The sequence below is a fragment of the Coregonus lavaretus genome (assembly GCF_964263955.1).
Source record: "Coregonus lavaretus genome assembly, chromosome: 3".
NCBI classification, from domain to species: domain Eukaryota; kingdom Metazoa; phylum Chordata; class Actinopteri; order Salmoniformes; family Salmonidae; genus Coregonus; species Coregonus lavaretus.
Genome location: NC_139990.1, coordinates 47054984 through 47078870, shown reverse-complemented (window position 1 = coordinate 47078870; position 23887 = coordinate 47054984). Strand labels below are relative to the sequence as shown.

The 23887-nt window shown below is 42.6% G+C and overlaps 1 protein-coding gene across 2 annotated transcripts in view; it reads right to left on the bottom strand.

The window, feature by feature from the left end:
* Positions 1-23887, bottom strand: part of LOC311109658 (anoctamin-10-like) — a 46727-nt gene that overhangs the window by 9643 nt on the left and 13197 nt on the right. For both annotated transcript variants that reach the window (XM_084152614.1, XM_084152613.1), the window contains exons 11-12: positions 23510-23638; positions 3973-4089 (exon numbers count right to left, since the gene is read on the bottom strand). In XM_084152614.1, the coding sequence (XP_084008740.1) occupies positions 3973-4089; positions 23510-23638 (246 nt within the window). The remainder of the gene's footprint in view (positions 1-3972; positions 4090-23509; positions 23639-23887) is intronic.

Below are 23887 nucleotides of genomic sequence, written 5' to 3'. Positions count from 1 at the left end.
CAACGCCTTGGGGTTGACCGACTACCTGACACAACACCTTGGGGTTGACTGACTAGCTGACATGACACAACACCTTGGGGTTGACTGACTACCTGACACAACACCTTGGGGTTGACTGACTAGCTGACATGACACAACGCCTTGGGGTTGACCGACTACCTGACACAACACCTTGGGGTTGACTGACTAGCTGACATGACACAACACCTTGGGGTTGACTGACTACCTGACACAACGCCTTGGGGTTGACTGACTAGCTGACATGACACAACGCCTTGGGGTTGACCGACTACCTGACACAACACCTTGGGGTTGACTGACTAGCTGACATGACACAACGCCTTGGGGTTGACTGACTAGCTGACATGACACAACACCTTGGGGTTGACTGACTAGCTGACATGACACAACACCTTGGGGTTGTCTGAAAGGTCCATCAACTCCTGTCACTCAAGAGACTCAATGCCTTCCCTGGCTGGCTAGCTGGCCGACTGGCTGGCTGACTGACTCACTGCCTGCCCTGCCCTGGCTGGCTGGCTGGGATCATTAGTGATATAGAGAAAAGGCCAAAGGTGGAGTGAATTAATTTAATCAAGAGCGTTTAACCTGATGAAGCAAAGGCCATGTCAAGCTTGAGAATATCTGTAATGATTATTAATCAAGACGGAGAGCCACAAGATTGTATTCACTGGGTTATGATGGATTGGATGAGGATTAGGACAGTGTTAGAGGGAGATTCAAATGGATTCATTATGAGGAAGAGGTATGAAAACAAACTGCAAGACGTTCAATAGCCATGGTAACTGGGGCACTACTCATGTGCCTGGGACTGGGTTGAAAACATAGTCAGTTAAACACAAGGCAGTAACCAAGTACCATCACAACACACCGCACCACAAGACATTTAGACATTATTAAGTAGCTTATCTATCTCGATTCACAGGAGTAATACGAGGCATTAGGTATTATAGGGGAAGCTTTCAATTCAAACCATGACCAGACAAACTCACAACCTGCATAGCAGAGTTAAGTCAGACGACCCAAAGCAACTTACCGCCCATGGGCCTGGCTCTGCACAAACAAACCAAGAAAATCAACCAATCCTGTTAAAATCTGCTTAAATTCAACATTCAGCTGGACAAGAACAAGAAGCATCAGAAATACCACCAATCAATGTGATGTATTTCATGGCCCCGCCCTTCTTTCTGCAGTACTGAGAGAAATGATAGCTAGATAAGACATGCTAGCTAATTGCTGAAGCACTCAGCAGTCATCCTCAATCCAGTAAATGACTGCAGTGCCAAGCTGAGGCAAGCTACTGCTCAGCAGCATACTCATATCAATACCATTAACGTAACTCCTGTAATTTATCTTTACCAAAGTGCTCTGGGAGATGTATTGAGGGACTGAATACATTACATGAAGCTGTTATGGAGAGAGATATGGGTCTACATTCATGTATTATGGAGAGAGATATGGGTCTACATTCATGTGTTATGGAGAGAGATATGGGTCTACATTCATGAGTTATGGAGAGATATGGGTCTGCATTCATGTGTTATGGAGAGAGATATGGGTCTACATTCATGTGTTATGAGAGAGATATGGTATGGGTCTATATTCATGTGTTATGGAGAGAGATATGGGTCTGCATTCATATGTTATGAGAGAGATATGGGTCTGCATTCATGAGTTATGGAGAGATATGGGTCTGCATTCATGTGTTATGGAGAGAGATATGGGTCTGCAGTAATGTGTTATGGAGAGAGATACAGTTGAAGTCGGAAGTTTACATACATTTAGGTTGGAGTCATTAAAACTTGTTTTTCAACCACTCCACAAATGTCTTGTTATCAAACTATCGTTTTTCCAACAATTGTTTACAGACAGATTATTTCACTTATAATTCACTGTATCACAATTCCAGTGGGTCAGAAGTTTACATACACTAAGTTGACTGTGCCTTTAAACAGCTTGGAAAATTCCAGAAAATTATATCATGGCTTTAGAAGCTTCTGATAGGCTAATTGACATCATTTGAATCAATTGGAGGTGTACCTGTGGATGTATTTAAAGGCCTACCTTCAAACGCAGTGCCTCTTTGCTTGACATCATGAGAAAATCAAAAGAAATCAGCCAAGACTTTAGAAAAGGTACCACGTTCATCTGTACAAACAATAGTACGCAAGTATAAACACCATGGGACCACGCAGCCGTAATACCGCTCAGGAAGGAGACGCGTTCTGTCTCCTAGAGATGAACGTACTTTGGTGCGAAAAGTGCAAATCAATCCCAGAACAACAGCAAAGGACCTTGTGAAGATGCTGGAGGAAACAGATACAAAAGTATCTATATCCACAGTAAAATGAGTCCTATATCGACATAACCTGAAAGGCTGCTCAGCAAGGAAGAAGCCACTGCTCCAAAACCACCATAAAAAAGACAGACTACGGTTTGCATCTGCACATGGGGAAAAATATCGTACTTTTTGGAGAAATGTCCTCTGGTCTGATGAAACAAAAATAGAACTGTTTGGCCATAATGACCATCGTTATGTTTGGAAGAAAAAGGGGGGGCTTGCAAGCCGAAGAACACCATCCCAACCGTGAAGCACGGGGGTGGCAGCATAATGCCGTGGGGGTGCTTTGCTGCAGGAGGGACTGGTGCACTTCACAAAATAGATGGCATCATGAGGAAGAAAAATTATGTGGATATATTGAAGCAACATCTCAAGACATCAGTCAGGAAGTTAAAGCTTGGTCGCAAATGGGTCTTCCAAATGGACAATGACCCCAAGCATACTTCCAAAGTTGTGGTAAAATGGCTTAAGGACAACAAAGTCAAGGTATTGGAGTGACCATCACAAAGCCCTGACCTCAATCCTATAGAAAATGTGTTGGCAGAACTGAAAAAGCGTGTGTGAGCAAGGAGGCCTACAAACCTGACTCAGTTACACCAGCTCTGTCAGGAGGAATGGGCCAAAATTCACACAACTTATTGTGGGAAGCTTGTGGAAGGCTACCCGAAACGTTTGACCCAAGTTAAACAATTTAAAGGCAATGCTACCAAATACTAATTGAGTGTATGTAAACTTCTGACCCACTGGGAATGTGATGAAATAAATTAAAGCTGAAATAAATCATTCTCTCTACTATTATTCTGACATTTCACATTCTTAAAATAAAGTGGTGATCCTAACTGACCTAAGACAGGGATTTTTTACTAGGATTAAATATCAGGAATTGTGAAAAACTGAGTTTAAATGTATTTGGCTAAGGTGTATGTAAACTTCCGACTTCAACTGTATAGGTCTGCTAAATAATTTGGTGTTTTGTCCTTAACTATACACGGTATGTAAGCCGTTTATAGACAGGCTCTTTCTGGTGCTGGGAAAGCAGATGATTGTGTCCTCTGTGTGTGTGTGTGTGTGTGTGTGTGTGTGTGTGTGTGTGTGTGTGTGTGTGTGACCTACTTCTGAGCTGCGTACAAGGTGATAAACATCTGCCAAAATAGCAGAGCCTCATTAACACATTACAATATTGCACGCACACACAGTTAGTTAGTTAGCTTCAGCGTGAACTACCTACATGGATCATTAAACCATCAGACTTAGATGATAAACCTGATGGGTGACTCAGAGAGACTGTGTGAGTCACATCAGTCGTACACCTCATATACCCAGCTTATCCAGACAGAAGTCTGTGGCTTTCCTTGATCTAGTGTTTCTTATTACATTTTATCACCTTGAAGTCCCTTCATTTTATTTTTGGGGGACTTCATCATTTTTTGGTTTAACACACCAAAAGAATTAAAAAATGTACACAAAATTTAAGGTTGAGCGATGGTACCTGCTTTCTTCACCTTGATAGACTCAAGTTAGGTCAAACCACTATGTCTGTCACGCTAGCGTTATTCACCACACCATACAGTTGAGGGGTTCAGTCAGTCAAACCTACTTGGGGACTAACTTACCCTTTTCTTCAGAGCCTCCAGGGACTCAAACTCCAGACGTGACAGTTTGATCTGGATGTCTTTGGGGACGTCTGGGATCACAAAGGTCAGGATGAACTTGGAGGCCAGGAGGAAGTGCTGCAACAACAACAGACAGAGGAACAACAGGGAAGTATGGTGAGACTTTAGGACATGTAACATGAAAAATAGACATGTATTATTATGTACTGTTAAACTGAAAATGTGATATAATATATAGAAATATAGCTTATCCTACCATTATCCTTGAATTCAGAAACATAAATATATTAGGCAGATTCAATGAATTGTTTTTAACTGATTGAACAGATGCAACGTGATACACTGCTGAAGTGAAAAGTCACAACGCGTTCTAAACCGCTCTGGGAGACAAACAAACAAAACCAATGTTCCTATCCACCCAGTAAGGCCAGCCGGCTGGTCTGCTTTCATCGGTATATGCTGTATGTAACAGTTATGAATTTTTTATTGTAATTTGTAGTCTACTGTATTTAAACCCCACATTAAACATGTACATGATACTGCAACAACATTTCCCCAAGGGGACAGTAAAGTCAGTAAAGTAAAGTTAACCAGAACATTGCCTGTTCTCTCAGAACTAGCTCCATTCCTTCTCAGATCCAGGCTAACAACAAGCAGCTGACCTGACCCACAAAGTATGAAAACTGTCCTGTTGTCACATGAAACCTGCGTCAGGTCAAAGTATGAACGAACCCATACCCGTACAACCATAAACACGCCAAACCATAGAATAATAATACTGAAAGGGTTACCATTTAAGAGATCACGCCTCTTAAGTAAGGACCAGATAATCAAAGAATATGTCTTGAAATACTGTAAGCAAAACAGGAGACTACAGGGTGACAAATATGCAGTAAGGGAAACAGTAAGATGATTATTCTGTGTGAGAGTTAAGAAGCTCAGGACCCTTCTGGACCCTATAAATCAGCGCCTAAGCAGTTCACTGGAGCTCAATATTAAACAGTTATGGTAAAGGCAGGCAAGAGGGCTTTGCTGAAAATACAATCACAATCTCTCAAAAGGGAGAGAGCGAGAGCGAGACCGAGAGAGAAAGCTGGTCCTGGGGCTCTGTTCACAAACACAAACAGACCCCACAGAGCCCCAGGACAACAACAACACAATTAGACCCAACCAAATCGCGAGAAAACAAAAAGAGAATTACTTGACACATTGGAAAGAATTAACAAAAGAACAGAGCAAACTAGAATGCTATTTGGCCCTAAACAGAGAGTACAAAGTGGCAGAATACCTGACCACTGTGATTGACCCAAACTTAAGGAAAGCTTTGACTATGTACAGACTCAGTGAGCATAGCCTTGCTATTGAGAAAGACCGCCGTAGGCAGACCTGGCTCTCAAGAGAAGACAGGCTATGTGCACACTGCCCACAAAACGAGGTGGAAACTAAGCTGCACTTCCTAACCTCCTGCCAAATGTATGACCATATTAGAGACACATATTTCCCTCAGATTACAGAGATCCACAAAGAATTCGAAAACAAACCCAATTTTGATAAACTCCCTTATCTACTGGGTGAAATACCACAGTGTGCCATCACAGCAGCAATATTTGTGACCTGTTGCCACAAGAAAAGGGCAACCAGTGAAGAACAAACACCATTGTAAATACAACCCATATTTATGTTTATTTATTTTCCCATTTGTACTTTAACTATTTGCACATTGTTACAACACTGTATATATACATAATTTGACATTTGAAATGTCTTTATTCTTTTGAAACTTCTGAGTGTAATGTTTACTGTTAATATTTATTGTTTATTTCACTTTTGTTTACTATCTACTTCACTTGCTTTGGCAATGTTAACATACGTTTCCCCATGCCAATAACGCCCTTAAATTGAATTGAATTGAGCGAGAGAGCTGTGAATACAGAAAGAGTACCCCCAGTACAACACTGGCCCATCCTCCTCCCTCTGTTGAGGTGATTGGGGGAGACAGATGAACAGCAGACTAAGGGGAAGTGAGGTGAGGAGGTGGAGGAGGGCTCTGGTGGCAAGGAGCACACCTGCTATCTTCACAGCCCCTTTGAGGTGTGAGAGAGAGAGAGAGAGAGACAGAGAGACAGAGACAGAGAGACAGAGACAGAGACAGAGACAGAGACAGAGAGACAGAGAGACAGAGAGACAGAGAGACAGAGAGACAGAGAGAGAGAGAGAGAGCCTATGCAGGTCTGTCATTGCTGGACAATTGCCAGCTGCCACAACACACCGTACCTCATCAGTATGTGCCAGCCACCATTCCATTTGATTTATCCACCGCTTTCATCTGAGTAAAAGGCTTCATACATGTTAGGCCTGACAAATGTTGTTGACTGAAAACATCCAAATACAGTTATTACAGGCCATTTTTTCCAATGGAAAGTGTTCTTCATCTAAGGTGGTTTGGGTTAGAAGCATGGAGAGGTGTGGCTCTCCCTCTCTCTCAGTCTTTCAGCCCTACAGTACTTTATTACAGACAACTGTGTATCCCAAATGGCTCCATATTACCTTTATAGTACACTACTTTTGACCAGGGCCCTTAGGGGTAGTGCACTATGTAGGGAAAAGGGTGCCATTTGGGATGCAACCAATGTGAGCTAAGTAGTAGAATTTATAGTATAGTATAGTGAGTGCAATGGGCAAAGGGAGTCCAGTATGTCTGGCCTCAGTGCTGACTGAGGTTGTTACACTGATTGAAATGCAACATTAAACACCACAGCCTTTTAGCTGATTGGTACTTGACAATAAGAGTTTATCAGCATTTAGGGAGACAGGTTGGCTTGGCACACGTTGGAAAATACAAGAACACTAACATAAATGCAAATGTTATTGTTGAAAGGGGTACATTTCATCTTGAGGACGGACTCAATATCAAACTCTACTTTTCTATGATGCTCTAAACGGTGTATAAGTGTGAATTGAGACAGTACCTGTAAGTGCTAGCATGGCAATCTGTGGCCTTTTGTACCATAATCCCCTCTGCTCAGTATTCACCCCATGTAGCTGTGGCCAGAACTGCACTACCTTGTTCATTTAGCAAATTACCATTTCAATCCACCTTGATTCCAATTGATCAGGAGTCATTTATTCTGTGAAGCGGCATGAACTCAATTTCTAAATCTAACTTTTCACGTCGGGGGTTTGTGAATAGAGCTTGTCTGAAAGGCAGCCGTTGGTGGCTTGCCATAAACACATTGACATGTTGCTGAGACATGTATGGTACTGCAGTAACCCTTGGGACAGCCAACTGCAGAGTGAGAATGAGCCTCATGGAGCACCGTACATTCACACAATGTGACAGGCCAGAGTCTGGCAGCAGATTGTGTTCTACTATAAGGATATGAGAGAGAGACTTTAATGCAGAAGGAGGCGGCACGTCTCCCACATGAGAATGAATGACTGTATCAAGATGTTACTTCGGCCTGATACAGAGTTACTTCGGCCTGATCCAATTTCAGTTTATTGATCTCTCTAGGCAGGTACTGCACCACAAGGTCGGTGTGAGACCTGTTCCTCGATGCACCACGAGGTCGGTGTGAGACCTGTTCCTCGATGCACCACAAGGTCGGTGTGAGACCTGTTCCTCGATGCACCACGAGGTCAGTGTGAGACCTGTTCCTCGATGCACCACGAGGTCGGTGTGAGACCTGTTCCTCGACGCACCACGAGGTCAGTGTGAGACCTGTTCCTCGATGCACCACGAGATCAGTGTGAGACCTGTTCCTCGATGCACCACGAGGTCAGTGTGAGACCTGTTCCTCGATGCACCACGAGGTCAGTGTGAGACCTGTTCCTCGATGCACCACGAGGTCAGTGTGAGACCTGTTCCTTGATGCACCACGAGGTCAGTGTGAGACCTGTTCCTCGATGCACCACGAAGTCGGTGTGAGACTCATTGACAGAAGAGAGGGGCCTATCAGGAGGATGCTGTGATTATGGAATGTTAAGATTGAGATTTTCACTTGGGACAAACAGGGTGTGTATCCAAAATGGCACCCTATTCCCTGCATAGTGCACTTATTTTGACCAGAGCCCTATCCTACTTTTCATTACAGCCCTATGGGCCCTGGTCAAAAGTAATATGCTATATAGGGAATATGGTGCTATTTGAGTCACAGCCAGGGTGTTGGTGGGCAAAGGAGACAGGAGGGGTTGTGGATAGGTCTCCAGGCCTGCAGAAATGATTCAGTACAGCAGGCAGGTAGGTAGGTAGCTTCAATGAGACTAGACTGGAGCCATATGTAGTAGTAGAATAGCATTGAGCAGGACTACAAAGGGTTGGAAATAGAGTTGCCAGTACAGCAGGGTGGCACAGCCTCACACAGAGCTGCTGTACACTGAATTACTACACAGGCTGAGTCCCAAATGGCACCCTATTGAATATATAGTGCACTACTTTTGACCTGAGACCTATGGGCCCTGGTCAAAAGTAGTGTACTAAATAGGGAATATGGTGCCATTGTCAATACACAGATATGACTAGAGCTAGCAGAAGGCCAATAGTACTCTACAGTATATAAAAGAAGGAACCACAACCATGGTGGCAGAGTCAGACACATTCAGTTACTGGGTACAAAGGGTTCTGGACTTCAACAACACATACCACAGACTACATCACAGTGGCTTTGGAGGACCGTGGCTGATTTCCCTTTGGCGAAGCAAACAGCAAGAGGGAGACTGACAGACAGCGTTGTCAGGCGCCAAACAAATAAAGCCAGCTGCATTATACCAGCCAGTGTTATCAGCATTATAAAGGACTGGGCTGTAAACAGCAAGGACCAAGGCAAGAAGGGACGTTTAGCAAACGCTCTTATCCAGAGTTACTTACAGTAACGATTAGGGTTAAGTGCCTTGCTCAAGGGCACAGACAGATTTTTCACCTGGTCGGCTCTGGGATTCGAACCAGCAACCTTTCAGTTACTGGTCCAATGCGCTTAACCTCTAGGCTACCTCTGTCCTCCCTATACATTCTGACATCTATTGACTCCGTCATAGTACTAAACACTTCCTGATAACCATCTTTAAGAGCCGCCCACACCTAGGACGATGACTATAACAAAATCTATCAAGATAAAAAGATAACAATCATAGTTATCATTATAGTTATCGTCCTAGGTGTGTACGGCCCTTAACACTGCAGTGAATATCAAGCCCACTTTATCTACAGGGTGAGTTCAATTTCAGTTCATGACCATGAAAAGAACAGCCTCTCTCCCACTACCCATACCTACAGTAGATACATGCCCCCGTTCATTATGACTCATGTGAAATACCAACCATCTGGGGTTTTGCAACACGATTTCAGAGGCGCAATTCAGATGGGATATCGTCAGCACACTAGTGGTAAGGGTCTGTGACACCATCCTGTTATTCTGGCTGTAACACCAATGACACAGTAAGAGTGGCTAATAAGACCATACATAGTCTGCAGTACGGTTGGACTGCATTCATTTACATTATGTCCCATCTTAAGAAGAAGTCTACACCTGCGTCCTTGATCATCAGCAGGCTAAACGGCCATCTTTCACTTCACCTCTGCAGTAGCAGTGTGCCAGCCCAGCTTCTGTGTCCAGACAGAGGTACTTCCTACTCAATCATAGATCACAACTCCCCTTCCTCTCTCCTCTGTGTCAATCTTTGTTTTAGATAAATCACCAGGACAGACCGAGTGACTGACTGAGTGAGTGACTATCCTCTCCTCTCCTAGACATCCTCTATGCATCCCCCAGACAGGTCATTAGTATTTCATCCTGGGTTGTGAATTACAGGACAAACCTCTGTCTGTCTGAATGCTGTCATTGGATGTTCTGTTTCTGTCCACACACACAGGTTTCAGTTAGCTGGTAATAGCTGGCATTTGGCTTTTTATTTAATTTTTTAGAAAAGCCAATAAATAAAATTGCCACCAGCCAATTGTAATTTTCAGCTAAATGTTCTGATCTGTTGCATCAGATGCTTTCTATCGTCCCACAACTGACCCAGGATCTTTTTGGGCTATTTCCTTTCTCCACAAGCTGACCAATAGAATAGGTAAACTTTTCTACTATGGGGGATAGTAGATTGACATAAGCTCATAGGCAACGAGTCCATAAGGTTAGGGGAAGCTAAACTTTCCTTAAGTAAATGGAATTAAAATTACCAAAATGATATAGCCTATACAGAAATAAATAAAATCATTCAAAATAGGCTACTAAAGAAGAGCGCATAGAAGTCAGAGATAGCCTATAAGCCAATGCAGCAGTAGGCCTGATGCTGAAAAATAAAAACAGTAGAAAATATCCTGATGAAAATTCTGCCTCCCTTTCTGTCTGTCTTTACTTGAGCTATTGCTAGTGAAGTGCAACATTGTATCAAATCATCAACTGGGTCTGGCCAAAAGCTGTTGCTAGCGAACTTGAAACATTGTATCAACTAGCCTATTCCGGCTCCTCAGAGATTCTGTGCCAGTGAACTCGGGATAGACAGCTGTTTTTTATGACGTTTCCACTGGATATATGGGATCATCAGAACATGGTATTTTGCTCTTTCACGCCGAGGCTTGGTGATTATCGAGGCCGGGAGTGTTGGAAAGATTTTTCAAATTCTGGAGGAACTATCTTTCGCAATGGATGTTAAAAAAACAGACTTCGTTGACAATGTGTGAGGTGAAGAAAACATGACTGAGAAGCTCAGCTTATTAGTGGTGGACGTGGGGAGTTAAGACAATCAGACCTTGCCAAATGGGCACTTTTCTACACTTGCACCCAGAAGTCCAGGTAGGCCTACTTCTATGTGTGCTCAGGCGCGCGCGCCTCCCTGAACGTTATCAGGATGAACAAAATACAATGAAAATATTGACAAAACTAAACAAAACTTGTTTCTCACAAGTGTAGCAGGTTGTGAACTCTGCAAATAACATTTCCACTCCAATAATGAGAATGGTAAATGACTGTAATTAATACATGCATTAACAGAATGTAATACAAAGTGTAGTATATTTTAGCATGAAACGTATCTGATAAAGCCTACAGCTCAGGCCTCTACACCAACGTTTCCCTAACTCGGTCCTGGGGACCCCAAAGAGTGCACGTTTTGGTTTTTGCCCTAGCACTACACAGCTTCTTCAAATAATCAAAGCTTGAAGTTGAGTTCATTATTTGAATCAGCTGTGTAGTGCTAGGGCAAAAACCAAAACGTACACCCCTTGTGGTCCCCAGGACCGAGTTTGGGAAACGCTGCTTAACACTATACGTGCTCAGCCATGCATTAAACTGGTATTTTTTTGCGAACAGTGATTGAGTTCTATTATTAGCCTAAATTATGACTATCCAATCTACTCATCAAATTAGGAATAGTAAGCTATTTTACATAAATCTGCAAATGCGATGATGAATGGAATGCTGTATTATAAAGGTGCATTGCTTTCCCAAACTTGAAACTCACGCTCCGCCTATGCATAGGCTAGTGTTTTTGCTGTACGTCACTTGTCTTGTTGGCTGAGAAAAAGTAAATGTGGACAGTTATTCTAACGTCTTCAAAGTGCGCGTTAAGGACACACGTCATTGCATCCTCGACTTGCATGTTCTGTTAAAATGAATTACCATAATCAAAATGTGATTTCTGTCATTCTGACCACGGTGGTCATATGGGTCCGGTACATTTCTAATGTCCGGTAAATGAAAATGCTGCAGGTCAAATGTCCGGCGCCACATTTTCATAACGAAAACCCTGACACGCACACACGAGAGCTTAGGTAACATTTTCTACAATGTGTCACTGTTTGATAGAGATAAATACATTTACATATTTAAATCAAACAGCAGAGTAAAAGCCATGTCCCTACACTAGATGCAGGGTTCAGGGATTACGTTGGTACACAGGATGAGTCCCAAATGTCACCCTATTCCCTACATAGTGCATTACTTTTTGACCAGAGCACTATGGGCCCTTGTCAAACCTAGTGCACTTGCTATATAGGGATTAGATTGGTTGGTACAGGGAATGCCAACCCCCATCAGTGCCCAGGGCCTGGGGCATGGCAAACCTGCTGCTGGATTCTCATCTGATTATCTGAAAACCCCTTTAATGGGATTGGCTCTCTGATTCCCTGCCTAAAATAAACCTCATGGAGAAAGTGACACAACAAAAACTGTTGATGTGCAAGATGGAGCTTTTAGCTACACATTGTTTTTACTAGCCTAAATAGTACAGGCTATATCTGGGAATAGGATGGAAGGTAAAATATAAATATTTATTCCCGATTTCTCCTTGTTGTTTTAAAAAGGTATAGATAGTATGTGCTTTTGTTAACGGACAATGCATGAAAGGTTTGGTTAACATCTCACAAAATGCATTAACTATAACAATTCTATTACATAATCTGTGCAAATGTACAAACACATTCAACTTGGCAATGACAACAGTATTCTCTCTCTCTCCCTCCCTCTCCCTCCCTCTCTCTCTCTCCCCCCCCTCTCTCCCTCCCTCCCCCTCCCTCTCTCCCCTCCCTCCCCCTCCCTCTCTCTCTCCCCCCTCCCCCCCTCCCTCTCTCCCCCCCCCCTCCCCCCCTCCCTCTCTCTCTCTCTCCCCCCCCCCCTCCCTCTCCCCTCCCCCCCTCCCTCTCTCTCTCTCTCCTCCCCCCCCCCTCCCTCTCCCCTCCCCTCCCCTCCCTCCCTCTCTCCCCCCTCCCCCCCCCTCCCTCCCTCTCTCCCCCCTCCCTCCCATCTCTGTGGCTAGGCTACCCTGTTGCCTGGTTACTGCTCTGTGAAGCATGCCATGCCGTACAGTAATTACCCAGGTATCACCTGCTCAACAATGAGCCCTGTCCCAGCCAATCACAGACAGGAGAGAGGAAGAACAGCTACCCAGGAGAGCGAGAGAGAGAGCCGAAGGGCCCTCGTAACATTTCACATTGACTAGACTGAGTCCATGGCCTTTAAACACAAAGTTATGCAAGATATGCTAACCTACATAAAGGTGATATATCAATGCTGCATTTTATGGTAGCAAAGTATTTTTCTCACTCTCCTCCTATATGATCCGGTGGTCTGGTCCCACTGTGGGGTTGAGACACCGGCATCTGGTCTGGTCCCTGAACCCATTCTGCCAGGGCCCTCCCTCCCCACCACATCAGACTAACAGGTTCATATTGATGGAACAACATAACAGCCACTACACGTTACTACTGTCTGCGCCTCAAAAGGTGAAATTAGGTATTGTACAGGAGCAAAATATCACTCTGTCTTGTGGAGCTGGACTGATTCAGAAAGACCTGTTCTCTGTATCGTAAAGCTGGACTGATTCAGAAAGACCTGTTCTCTGTATCGTAGAGCTGGACTGACTCAGAAAGACCGGTTCTCTGTATCGTAGAGCTGGACTGACTCAGAAAGACCTGTTCTCTGTATCGTAGAGCTGGACTGATTCAGAAAAGACCTGTTCTCTGTTTCGTAGAGCTGGACTGACTCAGAACATCCCTGACAGAAGGCACTAGAGGCCCCAATAGCCATATCCTGCTCTGCTTTCTGTAACTGTGGTAGATTAATTTGTATTTTAAGAATAATGACTAAAGGATTTCACCCCAAATACAGTATAAATGTGTGAACGGTGTTAGAGTTATAATGTAGTGTCAACCCACTAACAGAGGGGGGGAGTTAGAAACTGTTGAAAGCATTCCAGGGTGAAGGGGACTAAGAAACGGTTTATAGGTGGGCGGAGCAAAGTGTCAAGGGATATAAAAGCTGTATGTATGTTTTTTGGCGCCAGAGCTCTCCATGATTAAAAATACAGATTATTCTTGCTGGTTGCGGACCTTTGTTTAATTCATGATTAAACCAGAGAATGTACACCCTCTGGGAATTATTCAGAGCATTAAGTTTGATTAATTAGAGATAGAAATTCTCGTGACAAATGGTCCTTCGGGCGGAACTCAAAATACGTCTTTATCGTTCTGAGGACACCGAAAACCGTGCACGGGCGGATGATAGCATCCGTATAGAATAGACATGGCCTTCGACGTTAAGGTTATAAACAGGCCGGTGATGAAGCTTATGAACGATAAAGACGTTAACAAGATTGAAAAAGCATTTAAATCCGAACTGCAAGGAGAAGGTCAGTAATTTTTATTCATGGTTTTTGGTGTGATTATTTGAAGCAAAATCTCATAAGAGAATTATAAAGGAAGGAAGAAGGGTCCGGAATTGACTCTGGGTAGATAGCTATTACCAAAATAAACTAGTTAATATTGAGATTGTACGAGATACAGTCTTTACAATATAAACAGGAAGGGAGATAATTATCGTCGCGTGAGATAGATACATTAAACAAGTCGAGAGTAATAAACAGCTGGGGTTTTGCTCTAACTCTGTCTATTTCATAAAACTGGAGCAGTTACGACCTCTTGGTTACGGATAGTGTTAGTAAAAATCGTATAAGATTGTATAAATGTGAGACCTAATGATCCATCGAAATACGTGATAATTGTTTCAAGGGAGGGACTAAAATAGGTCGCGTGAGAAAAAATGGTTGTCCGATCCCTTTCATGAAACTGGAGTAAAAAAAAAGACTCTGGGTTACGGGTTAGATAATTTAAATGGTTAATTACAAAAGCAGATCATAAACATTGGCTCAAGAGTCGCACCTAATAATAAGTCCCAGGAAAATAATTCTGGATTGAATTATTACTAAACGGGGGGATTTCTTAATTTTCCACCATAGGAAATAAATATTCTAAAGAGGTCCGAGAATTAACGGGGGATGAAAGATATATGTTAGGAAGAGATCGAAGAAATATGTTTTATGGATCCATTTGGGAGAAGAGGTATGGATTTATTTGGCATCTCGATGTGGAGAAGTTAGAGGTTATGATTAGGCAGATGCATATAAACTGTGGAACGGATTTAAAGAAACAGCGAGAGTATGGCTTTTGGAGGCTCGAAAGAGAGAGGAAGGACAGAGAAAAAAAAAAGTAGTTATGCAGAGAGAAAATGAAGTAAAAATTGAGGTTTCAGTGCCTCCCCCAGAGCAGAGGGCAGAAAGGTTATATCCAGTTTTAGTAGAGCAGCCTTGGAAAGAAAGCCCAGATGATAACGTTGTCATGTGTAGGAGAAAATAAGGAGTGGTCCCCGTCCCTCCCCCACCATATGACGGCCAAGCCGGAATGTTGAAAGAGGGGGAGGGTAGGGAGGCTAATAAAGGTAAGAAAGAGCGGGAAGTTTTACAGAAAGAACTTACAGAGCTCAGGGAGAGTAGAAAGGAAATACATTTGCATTTTTGGTCATTTGGCAGACGCTCTTGTCCAGAGCGACTTGCAGGAGCAATTGGGGTTGGGTGCCTTGCTCGCGGGCACATCGGCAGATTTTTCGCCTGGTTGGCTCGGGGATTGGAACCGGCGACCTCTCGGTTGCTGACACGGTGCTCTTGGTTACTGGGCTACCTGCCACCCCATATGAGTTTAAGGTTGTGCCGTTGTTTGATTATGTGATACGGTTATGTGATAAGGTTTAATGGGTAATCGGACCATAACTAATGTGGTTATAGAAGTAATGTATAAATAGTAGAGAGCCAATAGAGGGTTCCATTGAACTATTATGTTTTGTTGGGCATTTCAATGGCATAAGGTGAAATCTGTGTGTATGAGTGAATTCAACGGCTGGTATGAATGGTAACCGGATACTACTGAGTATTTGGTTTGTTGATGTTGAATGGAAGATTTGAAGCGTGGTTGGGGTTAAATAGAAAGACTCACTTATTCAATAGGGAATGGGTGTAGGGAGAGAGAGTTTTTACATTTATTAAAAGTTGAATTAGATAGCTTTAGAAGTATTCTAGATAGGTCTATGAAAATATGTTACAAGTACGAATGACATTTATTTCCTAAGAAGGAAGATGATTAGGGCAGGTCCCCGCGCCTCCCCCGTTGTGTAGGAAGGAGCGGGGGGGGGGGGGGGGGGGGGTGGAGTGAGAGACAGTACATAGTTCAGATGATAGGAATATCATTAAATGTATGCTTATCAATGATATCAAGTATTTGTTTTATTAATTAGGGTCGAATCAGAGAGAACAGTTAAAGAAATTGAATAGCGAACTGAAATGGCGATAGAGCTGTGAAAATTGAGTTGAGGACAAAGGAGAATAATTTATTGCTCGGGTTAGCGGGAAAAAATAGAGACAGTCCAGCGAGTTATATTGAGCTGTAAGATTTCAAGTAGAGGTTTAAATACTTGACTGGAAGGAAGTGCTTTGATAAATTCAAATGGTTATTACTTTATTGTATAGGTTGGGTAACACCAGTGGTGTATGAAAATAAGTGGTGAATTCTAAAACGATAATTTGGTTTCGTTACGTGAACAATGGGATATCGTTTTTACTATTAGGATGATGGATTGAATAAACATTGGTTATAAGTATGAAGTTATTAAACAATAGGTTTATATTTTTAAAACATCAATGTAACAGGTTGCAATGATTAAATTAATAGAAAGGGGTTATAGGGTTATATTAGAAGGTGTAGTGAACTTAATGAAACGTGGTATTATATAGTGTCTTCCAGGATTGATGGAAGTCTCCTATAGCATTATGTTAAGGGGATGCCTGGGATAAAATATAATGTCTTACTTACACGGAGTTGGCTAATGAATGAAATATGACATTTACAGGGGCGAAAGGAACAATAGAAGGGGAGACAGATTTTCCTATGGTGTTGGATCATTTGAGATGAGATCACATGGAGCAGATTTAGGGGTTCAATAATCATTGTGAGATTAGTTATGAGGAATTAGATTGATACAAACAATTATTGATGAGTTAGGACTGGGGATATCTGTATCATGTTTTGTGTGTACTTACCATCTTTAGATTACTGATGGTAATTGAAGGTTGACAAAATGTATAACCAGGAGAAAGAGATTAGTTTATCTCATTGGAATGTTGCCAAGGGCTAGGGGGAGCAGTAGTGAAGTTAGGCAGTATTTAGGTCGTAAAAGGGAGCTACCAAATTAAGTGGGGCCTGGCTTTCTTTGATTGTTGTTTTTCAATTGGGTTTTTCAAATAAAAAACAACACACCCAGCATGATGTTTATAAAGGGTTGTTATGTTGAATTTAGGGGATTTTCAACAGTTCATAGGTGGTGTTTACTATGCTGTGGGATAGAACGGTTTGTTGGGTGATTTCAATGGCCTCTGGGATCTGTTTTGACTTTCTGGTGTTGATTGGTCATCCACACTGGTAGTTCTGGGGGCATGAGAGGAGGACTTTGGGATGGTTTATTTTATCAAATTGAAGGTAATTTATAGTGCTGTGAAAAGTGTGAAGAAGATTATAATTTGGTAATAATAGGATTTGAAACATTAAATAACAGAAGAGGGAGAGAGCTTTCCCTGAATGAAAGATACCTGTTGCTAGTCAATTGTACTAATCTTGGATTACTTTTACGGGATAGAAGTAAGTTGAGATATTATCAAATGTTGTCACTTACATTTCATTTTTATTATGCTTTAATAAACAACAAGTTGGTATTTGAAACTAAATCAATACAATGAGCTGCAGTAATCAGAGGAAGGCACAATCTAATGCGAAACAGCTATTGCCTAGATCATTGATTTAGTAATAAGATCAGGAAGATAGTAATAATAGGAAGCTGGATAGGATCATTTAAGATAGGGACTAGCTGTCCAGAAATATGAAATATTTTTGGGAATGATAGACTGCTGTAAAGCTTGGGTACTCCATTATGTACTGCATACTGGTAAATTAAGTGATCTTATCTATGGGAAGGCAATGGCAGCCCATGGTAAAATCATTTGGAACTCTGAGGAGGAAGAACAATTTATGAAGAGAAAAAAGTTGCTCACTTCCCAAACAGTCTTAGCTTTTCCCACATATAACAGGGATTTTACCCAAATGGTAGAGAGTAAAGAGGGATATATGACATTGGTTGTGATTTAAATATGGTGATGAGGGAGTTTTTTTTAGTGGGCTATTAGATATAACTGGGTTAATCACGAACATAGAGTTTTTTTTATTCTTTGTTGCTAGGCAGAAGACTTAGGTGATCTAGGGTCGAAGTGCTTGCTCTTACTTCAATCCATGGCTGTCTTTTGTCTCTCTTCAAACATTGTGAAGGGAGCGTCACCAGGGTTGAGCAGAGTTCAGGCTAAAACCTGTCTCTCCTTTGCTATCTTCTTGATTGATTACAGCATGAAGGGGGGTTTGTGTTAGGTTTGAAAGATTTAAGTATGGACCTGTCATGTCCAACCATCAGTCTTCAGGTCAAGCCCGGGAGAGCCGGGGTAGAACAGTTTGAACTAAACATGAGTGTTTTTACAAGATAAGAGATTGATTGATTGGATTACTATTGATTCTGAACTGAATGAAAGTCGAATTTAGCCGCCATAAAAGACAAAGGAAGTGGGAGGAGCAATAATGAAGCAAGGGACAGTCTCAAAAATAAATAAGGGATGGCAATTGGATGATAAATTACCAATATTACCTAAGTGATTGTTTAGGTAGGTGGTAATATTGACACATGAGCAGAACCATGTGTCAAGAGGGGGGAAGAGGCTAGTGGTAGGATTAAATAATATACGAAGGAGAGGACAAAATACTTTTAAAAAATAAATAAAATTGATACAGTCTAGAAAGAGAATACTGATGTGAGCGGTATGTCAGAGGTTTTGTGCCCCACAGGTGAACTAAAGGAGAAGGTGACCCACTCTATCTAACCAGGTGACTGGTGAGCATCCAGTCCCTAAAGAAGAAAGACTGGAAGCAGGCCTGTTGGGAAGGGCCCTATCAGGTGATATTGGTCACTGCCTTTGCCATTAGAATAGCAGAAAGAGCAACCTGGGTCCACGTTACCCACTGCAAAAAGGTAAGAACACATACAAGCACCACTGAACACACGCAGAGTTAGAGAGAAGAACTGGACCAATAGGGTCCGGGGATCACCTCTGTTAACGAAGATCTCCTACCCCGACCTATCATCACTGTGTTCTTAGGGTGTGAGTATGGGGTGATACCAAGCAGAAAGACTGAGGACAGGAGAGGGTTGGCGGTTTTTGGGAATAGGGGTAACTTGAGCTGCATCATAGTCTCGGCAATGGTCTTGATATGTCAAGATCCACCACCAATTACGCTATGCCCTTACCATTGTTAAGAAGTAAAAGAGAAGAGAAGCGACCCGACATACTGACCGTCAAGAACGAGTGGCCTACAAAATGGGAGTCAGAGAAGGGCAGACTGTCAGATTCAGAATAAGGGTTAGGGACGTAGCCAATGGGTGGGGTACATGTCAATAAGCAATTTGGGATTATAAAATCCCATTATATTTGTGTTTGGCCCCCACGGCGGATTGTTCCTAGACTCAAGTGTTTAAACACACTTGGGGACGGGAATATGAGACCGGGCGGGACTGAACATCCAGATGGGGGGTAAAGAGAAACAAAGACATCACCAATTATCAATTGCAGATAGTAGTAATGTGATTGACTTGAGTTCAGAAGCACAGGAGAGAATTATGAACCTTACAGCCCCTATAACCGATGTGTGGTGGGCGTGTGCCAGTAAAGGCAGTATAAGGCAGAGAATACCAAAAGGGTGGCTGGATACGTGCGCCCTGGTTCTACTGATTCAGCTAGTTAGAACTAGTCACCAGGAACGAAGGAAAGGGTTAAACAGACGTAGGAGGAGTTTTAACAAGAAGGAGAATAGCCCTATTTAGATGGATGCGATTGGGATACCAAGGGGGGTATCGGATGGATAACAAGCTATGAAAGAATTAGGGGAAGGGTTTACTACCACGTTCTTTTGGTGGGTGACAAACAAAATTGTGAAGTGGATTAATTATATATTTTACGACCAACAACGATTTATTAACCAGACTAGAGATGCAGTAAAGGGGATCTCCAAGCAATTATCCGCCATCCCATCAGGCAGAAAGGGCCGGTGTCTATAGAATGATAAGCCATTGTTGAACATTTATCCCTAACAACACCACACTGGATGGGACAGTCACCAGAGCTCTTGCAGAATTAACTGCACTAAGTGAAGAATGAACTGAGAACTCAGAAGTTAGTACATCGTGGATAGGGTGATTTGATGAAATGGTTGGTAAATGGAAAACCATAGCAGCCACCATCTTAGGGGCGGTCAGTGTTTGTATGGGTATTCTTGTATTATGTGGTTGTTGTCTTGTTCCCTGTGTCCGAGGATTGGTGAGTAAGGCGTTGGTGAAATGCAGTATCTCAACAATGATGAGAGATGGACCGAATCCGGACTCTGACCAGGGGAATGTGAAAAACGATCTTCCAGGCTTGGTGGATGATGAGGATTTTGACCCTGAAAGACCGCCATTGGATGAAATGTTTATTAGTTCTGACGTAATCTCTGAGATTAATCATGCTTGTAAATACATTTATCCTGAATGTGAAAACATTTAGTCAAAGGGGTGGATTGATAGATTAATTTGTATTTTAAGAATAATGACTAAAGGATTTCACCCCAAATACAGTATAAATGTGTGAACGGTGTTAGAGTTATAATGTAGTGTCAACCCACTAACAGAGGGGGGGAGTTAGAAACTGTTGAAAGCATTCCAGGGTGAAGGGGACTAAGAAACGGTTTATAGGTGGGCGGAGCAAAGTGCCTTTGTGTGTCAAGGGATATAAAAGCTGTATGTATGTTTTTTGGCGCCAGAGCTCTCCATGATTAAAAATACAGATTATTCTTGCTGGTTGCGGACCTTTGTTTAATTCATGATTAAACCAGAGAATTTACACCCTCTGGGAATTATTCAGAGCATTAAGTTTGATTAATTAGAGATAGAAATTCTCGTGACAAACTGGCTGGGTTATTATGACACCCTATTCCCTATAGTGCACTACTTTTGACCAGGGCCCAAAGTACAGTATATGGAATAGGGTGCCATTTGGAATGCAGGCTTTATGTCTGCCAACATTGACTGTCTCTGTAGCACTACTCATAGAATATAATCTAGATATTCATAGAATAGTGATGGGGTTCTGACTTATGAACTTGAAATATCCTTAATAATGTCACTGAGGTAGAGAGGGGAATGAAGAACGTTTACATTCTGTCAGAACATGTTATTGTTAGACATCAGGTATCCTATGGAAAGGATAAGGGCCACAGTCTGGTACAAGTCAACAGGACAGCCGTGAGTTAGGGAGGAATTTGGGCCAAGGTCAGGTTAGATGAAGTGAGAAAGAACAGGCATCAGTCCTGTCTAGCAACAGAGATGTATTGGCTGTCCAGATGTGTAAGGATAGAGACTCAGCATAGGAGGGTTTAAATACCAGTGCTTGTGTGAATATGTCTTGTCTTATGTAGCTGGGTGAATAAACTTGGTTTGAGCTTTACTATTCTTCCGTGAGTTTTTACTCTGTTTATTTAGAATCTATCAATATAATCTAGATATTCATAGAATATAATCTAGATATTCATAGAATATAATCTAGATATTCATAGAATATAATCTAGATATTCATAGCCTCTGCCACAGTGTATCATGTGGATCAGTGATTCATTAATATTTCTCAAATAGTTTCTGGCAGATATTTTGTGGTGATTATGTATTGACTACGTTCAATGAATACATAAACAAACAATGCATCCAGAAAAGGATCAGTGTGTGTGTGTGTGTGTGTACCCTGTCCCTGCATGCTGAGTAGCAGGGCAGATTCTGCTGCTCCAGTCTGTAATGGACTGAATGATCTGGCAGGGAGACGCCAGCCCACAGATCTACAGGAAATGTGCTGCTTCCAGCAGTGTGAAATGTGCCTGGATGTACAATAAGCTAGTGAGGTAGGTTCATCTCGCACGCTCGCACGCACGCACACACACACACACAAATCCAGTGTGATAACCCCCGTGCTGTAGGTTTAACCGTGGCAGTGTGTGTGACATCACGTGTTCTACAGTGTGAGGTGGACTGCAGAGAGAAAAAAAATAAGCCCTGATTCACCCTGCAGCAGCTCACCTCACCACCGTGCCAACTTCAGCCTCTGAGCCACCGAGGTTAGAGGTCAAGGCATTACATTACCACACAACATCAAGCCCCGAGCAGCCGAGCACAGAGCCCAGGCACAGAGTATACAGGCTCCACAGGGTGGTCAGAGCAACTCCCTGGGCGCTGGAGACATACAGTATGTGCAGGAGCAAGTGTGTTGTATTTACTGCTGTCTGTCTGTCCATGATTCTGTCTGTATTGGTGCTGGTCTGTATTAGCTGGTGCAAAGACAGGAAATCAATACACAAATAGTGCACAAATATGAAATGTTTGAACCGCAGTGAAGGGGTTGTCATACTCAGTTAGTATTAAGGGAACGTGTTTACTTGCTCTGCGGCAGGTCTGTAGACCAATGCAAAAACAATATTCAACCAAACATGCAGCCAGCAAATCAACATGACCTCATTTAAAATCTGTAAAAATACAATGTTGTTTGAGCAAGGTGATAAACCACACTAGAATGGCCTCCAAGGACTAATAAAATAAAATACATTTCTATTAGGCCTCCTGTAGCTCAGTTGGTAGAGCATGGCGCTTGCAACGCCAGGGTTGTGGGTTCGATTCCCACGGGGGGCCAGTATGAAAAAAATGTATGCACTCACTAACTGTAAGTCGCTCTGGATAAGAGCGTCTGCTAAATGACTCAAATGTAAAAATGTATTCTATTCTAATGAACTACGTCTCCTCTGCTTCAGGCCCCCCCTCTGCTCTTTTTTCTCTTAGTTATTTTAAGCATTTTCTCTCGAGGGCTGGAGGTGCATGCAAAGGATGTTGCACAACGAGCTCCCCCAATTGTGATCCTAACAGACGTGGACTGACTGGAGTTATTCTGGGGCTGGAACCTGGAACAGTGTATTATCCACACATATCTCCCCCACTAACACAGGTCCTATCTATTTGCCTACCCTCTGTACTCTCCCCTGCTTACAGTGGCACTCAAAGACACAGTGGAGGAGACCTACAGTATAGCCAGGACATAAACACCCTGTCATCATCATCTTCACACATGCTACCAAAGCAGCAAAGATGGATCTCTCATTCTATGACTCTCTGGCGCCATCTGCTGATCAGCCTGCTTCAACTCTATTTTGCTGATCAGCCTGCTTCAACTCTATTCTGCTGATCAGCCTGCTTCAACTCTATTCTGCTGAGTAGCCTGCTTCAACTCTATTCTGCTGAGTAGCCTGCTTCAACTCTATTCTGCTGAGTAGCCTGCTTCAACTCTATTCTGCTGAGTAGCCTGCTTCAACTCTATTCTGCTGATCAGCCTGCTTCAACTATATTCTGCTGAGTAGCCTGCTTCAACTATTCTGCTGAGTAGCCTGCTTCAACTCTATTCTGCTGATCAGCCTGCTTCAACTCTATTTAGGCGCAAGAAGCACCAAACTGAGACACAATCTGGGAAATAAGATATTTACATTTGTAGGAAATGATTTCGTACATGTCTAGTCAGATTGTGTGTGTGAAGAGTGAGAGGTGTGAAAATGGTACAGTACCTCAAAGCCCACCACCCACAGTATGAGCTGTGTCTCTGACTCTGGGAAATAGGACTTGACTTGGGGGGACATGCCAATCAAGGCACAGTTGGTCGCCACGGCGATCACACTCATGGCCTCAAAGGCAAGCTGGAAGAAAAGAAAACACAGGAACTTTCCCCACTGACTGGTCTCCCTTTCCACCCCCATTCAAAACAATCATCAGAGTGATTAACTGAATCGGTCAGACAAACTTTTTTTATCCTAGAAAATGTTATCTCCTTTAACTATCAAATTAAGTCAATCAAGCAACCAACCAACCACACTAAAGTGAACTGATCTCTGAACTAAAATGTACAATAGTGAACTAAACAAAGTAGAAAGAGCTATTAGGTCAGT